The sequence below is a fragment of the Atta colombica genome, unplaced genomic scaffold (genome assembly GCF_001594045.1).
Source record: "Atta colombica isolate Treedump-2 unplaced genomic scaffold, Acol1.0 scaffold100, whole genome shotgun sequence".
NCBI classification, from domain to species: domain Eukaryota; kingdom Metazoa; phylum Arthropoda; class Insecta; order Hymenoptera; family Formicidae; genus Atta; species Atta colombica.
In genome coordinates this window covers 1,888,301-1,900,713 of record NW_017259185.1, presented here as the reverse complement: position 1 = coordinate 1,900,713, position 12,413 = coordinate 1,888,301, and the positions used below count along the sequence as shown (strand labels likewise).

At 28.7% G+C, this 12,413-nt stretch overlaps 1 protein-coding gene across 1 annotated transcript in view; it reads left to right on the top strand.

Annotated features, from left to right (window-relative positions):
- LOC108686851 overlaps positions 1 to 3,224 on the top strand; it is an 18,845-nt gene extending 15,621 nt beyond the window's left edge. The window contains exons 8-10 of the mRNA XM_018192350.1: positions 747 to 1,314; positions 2,099 to 2,663; positions 2,770 to 3,224. Coding sequence (XP_018047839.1) covers positions 747 to 1,314; positions 2,099 to 2,663; positions 2,770 to 2,939 — 1,303 coding nt within the window. The 3' untranslated portion in view covers positions 2,940 to 3,224. The remainder of the gene's footprint in view (positions 1 to 746; positions 1,315 to 2,098; positions 2,664 to 2,769) is intronic.
- Positions 3,225 to 12,413: the final 9,189 nt, after the last annotated feature.

Genomic DNA, 12,413 nt, shown 5'->3' with positions numbered 1-12,413 from the left:
ATATATATTTATATATACTGATGTTTATTATATTTGGAAATATAAAGATGCAACATTAAAAATGAATTTGATTTTATCTTATGACCGAAGCACACTGCCTTAGCTTCTTAGAAATGTGGCCAAATTTATAACAAATGTAAAACAAATAAAAGATGCACCCGGTGATTATCACGGTTTTTTATGTAATTGTAGTATCAAGGTAAATTAATTTTTATTAATTCTTAAATCTAAGCATTAGTTTTATTCGATGTTGAAATGCACATTTATGTATAAATATAAATGTTTACATTCATGCTGCAATTACAAAGTTATTGATAAGTGCTTCAGTGAAAAAAATCTAATTCATTTTTACTTTTTATATTTGCAGATATAAAGACATGTGTGCGAGCTGAAACAAAAACTCCTAGTGCGTTTTCCTATAAATTCTCACAATCCTCCGCCATCCCATATCCTTTTTATTTCCATATTGATTGTTTCATTTTGAATTTGTTTCTTTTTTAATAAGAATATATACATTCGCGAAATTATTTTTATCAGAGGCTTTTTATATTGAAAATTATAGTACAAACAAATAATTTTTAATCATTGTGTCTTAAAAAAGTCTCTTTAAAAAAATACTCTTTTGCTTCTATTTTATAAATTTTAAGAAATAAATATTGTCTTTTCAATGTGTAACATGATATAGGCATTTCCACAAATATAGTTGATGTAAAATTTCTAAAATGCATATTTTCTAATGTTTTCAGGAGGAAACAAAATCAACAGGAATTAGAGCCACAACAGAATTTCATGAATACATTTTGCGCCGGTTATCATTCCCTGCTGCGTATTTTTCAATATCTTAAGGTCCAAGAGTTATTGCGAGCCGGACGAGTTTGTAAAACGTGGCGTGATCTCGCTGCACATCAAACTCTATGGAAGACCGTACGAATGAAAAACAGTCAAGTAACTGACTGGGATGGTTTGGCGGATACATTACAGAAACGTGGCACGCATCATCTAGATCTCAGGAAGATGCTAATTGCTGGCGAGTCCGATAGCATCTGGAAGAAATTCTTGACTGTCATACCACGAGTGACCAGTCTCGTGAAACTTGAACTATGCAGATGTCCCGTTTCGGTTGTGGAAGAAGTTATTAAGACTTGTCCACAATTAGAAGTATTTAGTGCGATGTCGATCAAATGTGAATCTCTTACATTAGAATCGATCGGAAATTTGAGTCGATGTCAAGAACTCAGACTCAAAGCAATATCTGGAATGTCCTTACAACAAGATCTTACACCTTTACAAGAATTAAAACACTTAACACAATTGGTAAGAATCTATGTAGAGTTTTGCAAATTAAGCATTTGCATATTCGAATTTAATCAAGTCATTATAACATAATTATTGATAAATTAAACTTAAATTCATGCGTATAAGTAAACAAATAATCGCGATTATAATAATGTATTATTTTAAAGGTATCAGTGACTATTTATTGTATACTGAGAGAAATATTCAATATATATAATCATTTAACCATCCACTTTTTTATATGTGACTAACAAATACTTTCTTTCTCTTTCATTTAAAAATTGTATCCTAACTAAAATTTTTGTTATTCTAATGTAATTCTAATTTGTTGTTCTAATCAAAATTTGGTTGTCGTAAATTTTAGTTAGGACAATAATACAATTTTTTAATGAAAAAGTAAGAAAATTAGTTTTTGTTAGTCACATTTCATCAAAATATGATTATATATACGAAACATTTCTTTCAATGTGTCGAAATCTAATTTAAAGCTAATTGTTGTGCTAAATTTGTATCTTTATTTTACTTTCATTGGCTTAAACAAAAAAAAATAATATTTTAAAAAATAAATAGCATTTTCTTTACAATGTAAGCCAATAAGCGCATGCACTTGCACGAAGATTGGTAAGCACTGATACAAGATGCGAATTTGAATTTGCTTGAACTAATTCGCACACTTCTAAATCTGTGTTTCTCCAACAAAATTTCTATTATGATTTTTTTGTTTTATTTTTATTATACGATATTAGAAAATATTAGAAAATATCTTATTTAAAATAATATATTATTTTTCTTTTATGTACAGAGTTTAACATCAGTTAAGGAACTTGGAAAGAAAAAAATCGATGTTTTACAATCATTGACAAACTTGGAAACATTAGAATTAGGCGAATGCTCTGATTTTCCTGATAAGTTTGGAACTACTGTTTTAATCAATTTAAATAAATTGGAACGTCTTAGACTTGAAAAAGGTCAAGGATCGTGTTGTACATTTGATATCCTTGAAGGCGTATCGAAATTGCAAAATTTGAGTCAGATGGAATTGGTCAATTTTGATGTGAAGAATGGTTTTGACAAATGTTTGGCTAATTGCAAGAACATCAAAAGGTTATTAATTATACCGACTTATATATCCCAGTCGGCGACATCTAACAACATGGTGCTTGGAGGTGTCACAGAATTGTCAGACAATTTAACGCATTTTATATGGGGTGTTACGCTTGAGTTACTCAGAGTTACAGAACTGTTTATCGATCAGTGCAATCTTATGAAAAAACAAATTACAGGAGATTCTATACCAGTTTTAAAACCTGTTCCTTGCTTAAGATTAATTTCGGATATTGAGGATGAAAATGAGAACCAAAAAGAAGGTATATTAACTTGTAAAACTAGTTATCGGCTAACTGATTAACATTATTATCTCCACAAATAATCTATGATTAAATTGTGAAATGTTATTTAATAATTTTTTTATAGCTGATGATAAACAACAACCGCAACAAACGGGACCGCAAGTCGACATTTTGCCATTGCCACAATTGCAGAAGCTTCTTTTAACCGCTTTACCCAAAACACGAGTTAAGATCTTGAAGATTCCTTTTCACGCTACGTGGAGACAAAGCATTTCTGATACTACCACGCAATAGAAACGAGGTGATATTAGTTTGAAGTCGAATGGGACAAATAGAATTAAAGCGACATTTGAAGATTTTTGTAAGTTAACTTGTAAAATTGATATAGTGTCCGTGCTTCTACATCTACTATTTTTCGTATGGAAAATAACTTATATATTTAGGTACTATGAGTTTTATAATCTTCAATGATTAATAATCTTTCGCAACGTATTGGTACACACTGCGATATATTTAATATTTTTGTGATAAATACGTGGGACCATGTATCATGTACCACCTTTGCCATAGGCAAAATGATACGACAAGTTGGTACCCTTGTATGGGTTAATTTAATCAAATAAAATTCTGACTTTTATATATCACGATTTTACTTTCTCGAAGATAATGAAAAAATGATATAGATTTGTACTGTCGAAGTTGATTTGTACCAATACGCGTTTAAAATATTTAAGCGTTGAAATGATTCATTTCGCTTTCAAATACCTTTTTAACGTGTATTTCTTAATGATGAATATGTCAATTTAGAAATATTAATTTCTTACCTTAAAAATCCAAAACATGCACATACATGTATGTATGTAATTGATCATGATTTTTAAAGTAAGAAATTAATATTTTTAAACTGACATATTTCATTATTAAGAAATATACACGTTAAAAAAGTATTTGAAAGCGAAACGAATCGTTTTAATCAACGCTTCAATACTTGGAGCATTGTTAAGGCTCCTGAGTAGTCACCATAGTCATATTGAATCGTGCCGGCAAAAGCGAGAAATGACACCTTAATTTTTATTACATGCCATTTATAAATAAAGACAATTTAGATAAAACAAAATGATGCTTTATTTGTAAAAATAGATGAAAGCTTATCCCAAATAATCGTAAAAAATAATAAAACATTAAGTGCACATGCGTAGTTTATTTTCATTTACACATGCCTTTTATCACTTTTTACAATTATTTATTGACTGTCAAGGGGGATAAGCATAACTTTCGTCCATTTTTACAAATGTTTTAAAGAAATCTCATCATTTTGTTTTATCGAAATTGTCTTTATTTATAAATGGCACGTAATAAAAATTAACGCGTCATTTTTTGTTTCTGACGATTTCATCTTCACGATTCAATATGACTGTGATGACTACTCAGCCTTTATAAGACGATATCCAGTATCGCGAAAGTAGTTTAATTTATAATTTTAACATCGAGTGTCTACTTGAAAAAAATAAGTATAGGATCACATGATCTATATGGCTCTATTTAGAGATTAGGCTGTATAAAATAATTCTATACATATTATAATATTATGTCTCTGTATCAATATCTTTTAATGTTTAGGATACATGTTTTCCGCTGCAAAGAAACTATGGCAAAATTTGGGATAGTATATAGAATATGTAATATACTTACTTTATTGCACACAATACATAATCAAACATACTGTTATGAAAATATTCATTAATTGACATGTACTGAGTACAAAATGTGTGTAACTGTAAGTTTTCAATAATGACTTCTATACTCTTAATGAATTTATTTTTTTGTTTTGCTGACTGTGGCTTTATCTTCCCTAGGAAATGTATTAGGTAAAGAGAAAGAGATTTATATTTTATATGATAATATTATAATCAGGGTTGAAAAAATCCGAGTTTAAAAACCTAGATAGGTTTTTTAAAAAAAAAGAAACTTGGATTTATTGGATTTTTTGGGAGTTTTATGCATTTATTCTTTAGTCCAATTAAAAATTAAATAAACTTTATTCCATTGTTGACTTAACCTAAAGTGTGTTCCATTTCATGCATGATGTGCATAATGGATCATTTATCCTTGTTTACATTTGGTGAACAACAAGGATAAATATATGCATCATATTATATTTTCTTAAAGAAAATAAAGGACAAATTTTTAAAGAGTTAGAGTTTTGTTGTCCTATATGTTTTCAAGTCAATTTGTCAAGAATCCGTGCATTATAAAATTTTATTGCAGTATAATCAAATTAAAATAATGCGCAGGTTTCTGATAGTTTGAAACTGATTCGACTATATTGGAACAAACCTTTGATTTGAAATAATAAAAGGTTCGAAACAATAAAAAATGAGCAACAATTGTAATTTGAATAAATTTAATTTTAAAAATTAAGAATATAAAAAATTAACAAAAACAAACTATATTTATATGCATGAAACTGTAAAATATTTTCCGTAAAAATTTACTCATTAATATAATACTAAACATTAGAATGCTAGAAAAGAACTCGGAAAAAAATTTTCCATAATGTCAAATAAAGGAAAATAATATTGGAAAATAAAAGAAAATTGAGTTGGAGAAACAAATAAATTTAAAGAGCAGCTACTTAAAATAAAGAATATATGATCACCATAATCATGCTACTAACAAGATATTATCAAAGATCGTCAACTCTGAGCAAATTTTTATAACTATCAATGAAGCCTGGGGATAATTGAAGAACAATGGCGTTGCCGATAATAAAAATTCATAATTATTAACAAATATTTCAATAATATTATTATTAAATTCGTGATTTTTTTTATTATATAAATGTTGTATAAATAAATATGCATATTTTTAATGCTATAATATCTTAAATATTGCTGAAAAATTACAATTTTTGCTCTGTAATTATCTCTGTTGATAATCAAACCTAGATAATAACATTAAAATTACAATTTTCAATCAAAATCTAGTATTATTAAGTTTTAAACGTATGTGCATGTCTACAAAACTAATAAAACTAATAAATCATGAAATTAATACCATACCATTAGTTTCTTACTCTTAAGGCTGGTTGTTCCACCTTTTGGTAAATTTTACCCTATAGGGATAAATCCTGTAAATCTGGGAATCCGCGCATGTAATTGGGTAATCTTGCTACTTACCCAACAGATTAAATTTATCAAAAGGTGGAACAATCGGGCCTTAATTTAAATTTTAACAGGCACGCAAATTTCCATAAGCGCCGACTGTCTTTAATAATATCTCGTGATCATGCACATCATGCGCGAAATGAAATACATTTCTAGCGTTATCTCAGCATTATCAGATGTTCTTGCAATAACGAATTTAGATATGCTAATGTCATCCTTTTCTTAATTAGTTAAGAAGATAACCTAACCTAACCTAACCTTAGCGTTCATCCTATCTAGATAAGCTGCGTTCGGTAATGCAAATCTGAGGAGTGCTCTTATATGTCACGTGCATTATAGAAAAAGCATTTCGACGCCTTATAAATGATATTGCAAAAACTCCCTAATTTCTTATTAAGGCTCGTTTCTATCTTCTTCTTCAATATAAGATGCGTTCTATTTATGGCACATCATCGCGATATGCTGGATTTACACTGGAATCCGATGTGTGTTATACGACTTAACAACCAATTAAAAAACAGAATTTTGCTTTGTATCATGGTATATGAAATAAAATTCTGCTTTCTGGTATATGAAATAAAATTCTGTTTTCTGGTTGCAGAATATCATTATGATGCACGTCGGATCCAGTGTGAATCCAGCAATATGCGACGCGCAATAACCAATCAACATGCTTTTCTAGAAGAGTTATATGTTGATTGGATATCGTTCATTGCATGTCGCGCATCGTACCACTGCTTGATTTGCCAGGCCATTAACGCTCGCTAACATCATTTTATCCTTATCGTTTTCAAATATTAAATAAAGATGAAATGATGCTCGCGTTGCTAATGTTCAGTGAAACGCGCTCAGTTTAATTTTAATATCGATTTAATTACTTTAAGACTGGAATCAGACTATGCATTGAAAATTGAGATTAAAGATTAAAGATTGAAATTTCACCAATGAGGACAAAGAAATTTTGGCTCTTTTTGTCTAATTGGTCAAACTTCAATCCTTCAATCTATAATCTCTTCAATATGTACTCTGATTCCGGGCCAGTTTTATCAACGCCGATCAAGCTTAATTGTAGAACTGTCAACCGCAATTGTTGATTCTACTAAACAGCAAACGCGATTGGTCAATCAACGGCCAATTAAGCTAATTGGCGTTGATGAAATTGGCCCTTTATTCATACTGACCAGTATTCATAATCAGATCTTATATTCAAGACGGTCTTAAGTACGATCAACGTGATGCTTTTGAAGCGTTTTTTAATTGTCAATTTATAAAATTTTTTCTTCCAATTGATCCATCAAACGCTTCAAAGCATTTGTAGCGAGACTTTGACCACAACCGAAATGAGATGAAAATTACAAAAGTGAATAAGTTCACTAGAATTTTCATTATTTATTGATCAATACTTAAAATTTTTTCGCGTCGCAAGCTCCAACATGCTTCAACATGTTCCTACCATAGCTCCTAATCACTCTATCAAACGCGTTGGAATGAGTAAGAGCTATGATAGGAGCATATTACAACATGATTAGAGCATGCTCCGTTGACCGTACTCCAAGTCAACCGGTGGCGCCAACTACAGTTGGAACTCGGAACCCGCCCTTCGCTTCACGAAGGAATAGTGTCGGCTAGTGTCGGTCCTGAGAGACATCATTACGATACATATTCTTGGGCGAAGCTAATGTTTTCGATCGAAACTTTAGCAGACTGGTAACCCCCTCGCAATTTATAACTAGTACCGCAGACCTCAGTGGCCTAGTCTCAACCTAGGGGTTCTGATCATACACCAAGAAAAAGAAGAAGTCTCATCCGTCGTAGCTGCGAAGGAATCTGAGTTATCAATTTGAAAGATTAAAAGTAAGAAAAGTGGAGCCTCTATTCCCCTGCAGAGGCTATCATAGGATCTTTGATCCAAAATCAAAGCATAGTACTGAGACTTTTTTTTAGGTTTAGGAAAAATCAAGCAGAAAAAACAAGAAGAAGAAGAAGAACTGGTGTTGGTGAAACTAGCCCCTATAAATAATGAACTTGTAGAAAGTTTCAATTTCGATTGAGTGCATTGTGAATAGGAATTTAATGTTGCATTAAATGAAGATAGATTAAAATTTTTGTTTTCTATAATTTGAAAATTATTAGCTTTTTCAGAGATAATCATTTAGACTATCTCTGAATAATATGTTCTAATGCAAATGTGGCCCATCTTTCAAGACTTGCTTGCAGTATTCCCTAACTTAATTACGTTCACATAAGCCCGTGATTAACTACTTTATTAGTGCAAGCTGACAGCTTTGACTTAACTTTCTAAAATGTAGAAATTCAAATGTAAAAACAAATTCTAAATATAATAAGTCACAATCTAATAAAATAAAGTTGTCAGAAATGAAAGAGACAGTTAAGCTGTAAAAACTATTATCTTTGTTGTATCTTATCAAATACTCAAACTAATAAGGAAATCACTATAATAAAATTAAATAAAAAAATTTTGGCACTAAATTCTTAACAGAAAAGTAATTAAATTAATAATTTTTTAGACTTAAGAACAGATTAATGATGTTCTGTACAAATTGATACAAAATTATCTATATCCATTGAGGTTTAAAATGGAATGATAAGTCAAGACAAAAGAATTATTTATAAAAAGATACATTCACAAAAAAATCTTGTGTTGGCTCACATTGGTAATTTTTTCTTAATATATTTGTCAAATTATTAAATTGCTTGTCAACTTAATTTGTGATATTACTATTACAATAGTTCAGTTGTATTTCTAGATCCAAAAAATCAATTCGGCATACAGTTTAAATGACTACATATATAGTATATGAATTCGAATTATTTAAGCACTTAAGACGCAGCTTCAATCTATAGGCATTATTGCTTACTCGTATATTCTGTGCATACAAAGATAAATAAAATTATCTATAAGAATTTCAGTGGTTGTTAAAGCTAAATATATACAAGAAAAAATTTAACTGTTACCTGAAATCCATATTCAAAAAGTATGATATAAGCAGGAATCAGAGTTCTTGAACGCGAGTAAGACTTGAATACTTCCGATATGTCCGTTTCGAATATATCGTTAACGGAAAGTCAAATCTATCACTTGTACAGTGGTTAATTGTACGCCTACATGAACATAATTTAAGCTAGCTGCGACAAAGTCTCAAAAGGCTACATTTGAATCGGAACCTATGTTTAAATGGCTATCTCTGGTGAAAATTTTTTTCAGAATTTTTCATATTTTTTTTAGAATTTTTATATAATTTTTTAAAATTTCTCTATAATTTTATAACTTTCTCACATTTTTTATACGAATTGGAATATTTTCAAAAAATCTACATCTTTTCTCAGAATTTTTCATATATTTCATATATTAATTATGAAATATCGTAAGATATTTTTAAGATTTTTTGTAAATATAATTTCTGATGAAATGTTACAAAATCTAAAAAATTTTAAAATACTTTTTAAAAATTATAGAATGAGAAATTTCAAAATATTTCAGAATACACTTGTATGAGAAATTCTGAGAGAAGATGTAAACTTTTTGAATATTTGTGAGTATTTTGAAAAATGTTCCAATTCGTATAAAAATTATAAGAAAAATTTTCACCAGGGATATCTCTGAAAAAGGTAATAATTTTCAAATTACATAATACAAAAATTATTAATAATAATACAAAAAAATTAAATATATATAAAATCTACCTTCATTTAATGTAATGTTAAATAGGTTCTTATTCACGATGCATTCAATCGAAATTTTCTAAAAAGTTTTATACTTCTAAAATATCATTACTTAATCTTATTACAAATATTTTATATTAAATATTATAATTCATAAAATAATATGGTTCAAAATAAAATTATAAATTAAAAGGGCTATGAAAATAAATCTTTTAATGTACAAATTAATAACAATAAACAAAATAATTTACAGATATTTCGACACCGATCAGGTCATTTTCAATGTAAATTGCAGATATTTACATAAAAATGTTATAATGTAATAAATTAATTGTTTTTAAGAAAAAACGAAACTTTTATTTAAGTGTGTATCGTGTGATGATATTTCTTGCAACATCTCGTTGTATGCAGGTCCAATGTAATATCCTTATTCCCTGTGTTCTAATTGTAATTCTTAATAAAATAGATAAAACGGTTTCAATCTTTTTTAAAAATACAACATATTTTTTTAGAAGTTTACATTATTTTGTAGAGGTTGATGTATAGAATTCTTAGACCTCGTTCTACAGTTATTAATATATTTATAGATAAATGAATCTGTTAATACAAATCTATTAATTAATAAAATATGGAAATAACGGTAAAATTAGAATGTAATAAAAGTACCTTGGTGAAAATAGTGCTATTAATAAAATTGTAATTGTAATAAATTAAAATAACATTGCTACTATCGAGTAAAAATTTACACTAACGTGTAAAAGTCCAATTAATAAAAATATCGTTTTAATAAATCAAAGAAACACGGAATCATATTAATAAAAGATGAAACGATTTTATTTTTATCTTTATTTTTTTATCTTTATATCTTTACTTTTATTTTTAAGAACGCTCAACAAACGAAAATGGATTAAAATTTTGGATTAAAATTGGATTTAAATTTTTTCTATCTGAATGTGTATTTTAAATAGCGAATATTTTTTTTTTTGGATTCAATTAGATTCAATTGAATGCAATTGGATTGAAAAACTACATTTCCTATTCCAAAATTTTGAATTGAACAGTATTCACAATTGTGTGTATTGTATGTTTGTATGCACAGAAAAAGTTAATATTATTTTTAGATTGAAAGGCAAGATATTCTCCATGCAATTCCTACAAATGAATAAAAATGCATTTAGGATTGAAAAGCATTCATTTTAACATTCGTGAATCAATATTTCTGAAAATCTGAATCCATTTCAATTCATTTCAATCCATTCTCGTTTGCTGAGCGTAGAATAAGGACTTTACATTCAACCTGCACGCAACGAGATACTAATTGTAAGAAATATCATTACACTTTTTATAAAAGTTCCGTTTTTTCTTAAAAGCGATTAATTTATTTTAATGGGCATTATTGGGCATTAGCGAGCATTACTAGGGCATTAATGGGCATTTGTGGGCATTATTAGACATTGCGTAAAAATTTGACAGTAATGTCTAGGAATTAGACATTGGTGTAGAAAATTTTAGTCAGCGGTTTACCTCTCGGACTAGTACTATTTTCTAACGATGATTGATCTCGCAATAGTTTTTATATTTATTTACAAATATGCCTTTATTATCTTGGTTTTGGTATCTGATTCTGATTTTATTATTATATCGTTAGTGATAGCTTACAATCATTTTGCAATGTTACTTTTCCAATGTTTATGATAATTCTACTGATTTCCGGTGATTCTTTGCATTTAATCGTTATAGTTTGTTTCCTTGTTTGCAGTACAGAATTCATGAATTTTTTGTCTTATAATCCACAATGTGGTGACGTGATGAGTTTGTTGTCGCAATTAGGTTGTTTTTTAATAGGCCTGTTCTTTTTGATTAAACTTTTGCACTAGTTCATCTTATCTCTTTTTTCCTCCTGAAGAGAAAAGAAAAAAGTGAAACAAATATACGTTTGTTCACTTCAACTTATTGTACTGGTGCATCAATTCAGAGATTGCAGCAATAAAAACCAGACTTATAAATCACTGCCGATTAATTATTCGTCGACTGAAAGTCAATCGAAGAAAGAAGCACGTAATTGTTTATTAACACACGATGCATTTATTCGACGATAGCAAGCAGTCTCCTTCTGACAGTGTGCTTGAGTGTAGTTGAAATTTTTTTGCATTGTGATATTACTTTGATGTTTTTATTGAAGAGTTCAATACGGATTATCATGTTAAGAATAGTCTTGATTTCATAGATTTTTTTCAATATTTTCTTTGTTATCAAAGGTTAGAATAGGGGTAGACCGCGTTTGATATTTGTGTGCCTCCCTTATGGATATTACGTGTTTTACTTTTTTGATAATATTAGTTGCGTCAAAAATATTGTAATTTCTCCCTCATAATTCTTCAAATATTTTATCTTTGGACTTATTTTGTAGTCATCTTGCGACTCTTATTGATCTTTCATTCTTATTTTTACAGGTGTATCTGGATTTTTTCACTTAATTTTTGGGCTAGAGCTCTATACGAATCTGGATCAAAAACGTTAATTTTCTTCACATTATTGTTTAGTGTAATTATATCTTGAATTCCTTTTTAATAGTCAACTTGAATAGTTAGCGTAGGACATTGAAGTCTGACATTAAATCCACTAATTAATAAATGAATCATTGGAACGTAGTTTAGTTTCATAATGTAACATCAGAATTGCAGTCTTCCATTCCATTCTTGTAATTATATTTAGCGTATCAATAATAGAGATTTATGATTTTTATTTAGACTTAAATTATAACTTTTTCAGAATTGACGATTTTTAAAGGTTTTATTGCAAAATAAGTACGATTACCAAATAATTTTTTGAAAAGTTGGTAACATTGACGTATTTTACATGCTCGCATTTAGCTTTTTACAGAACATTTTTGGTATTTTAAATGTATAATATATAC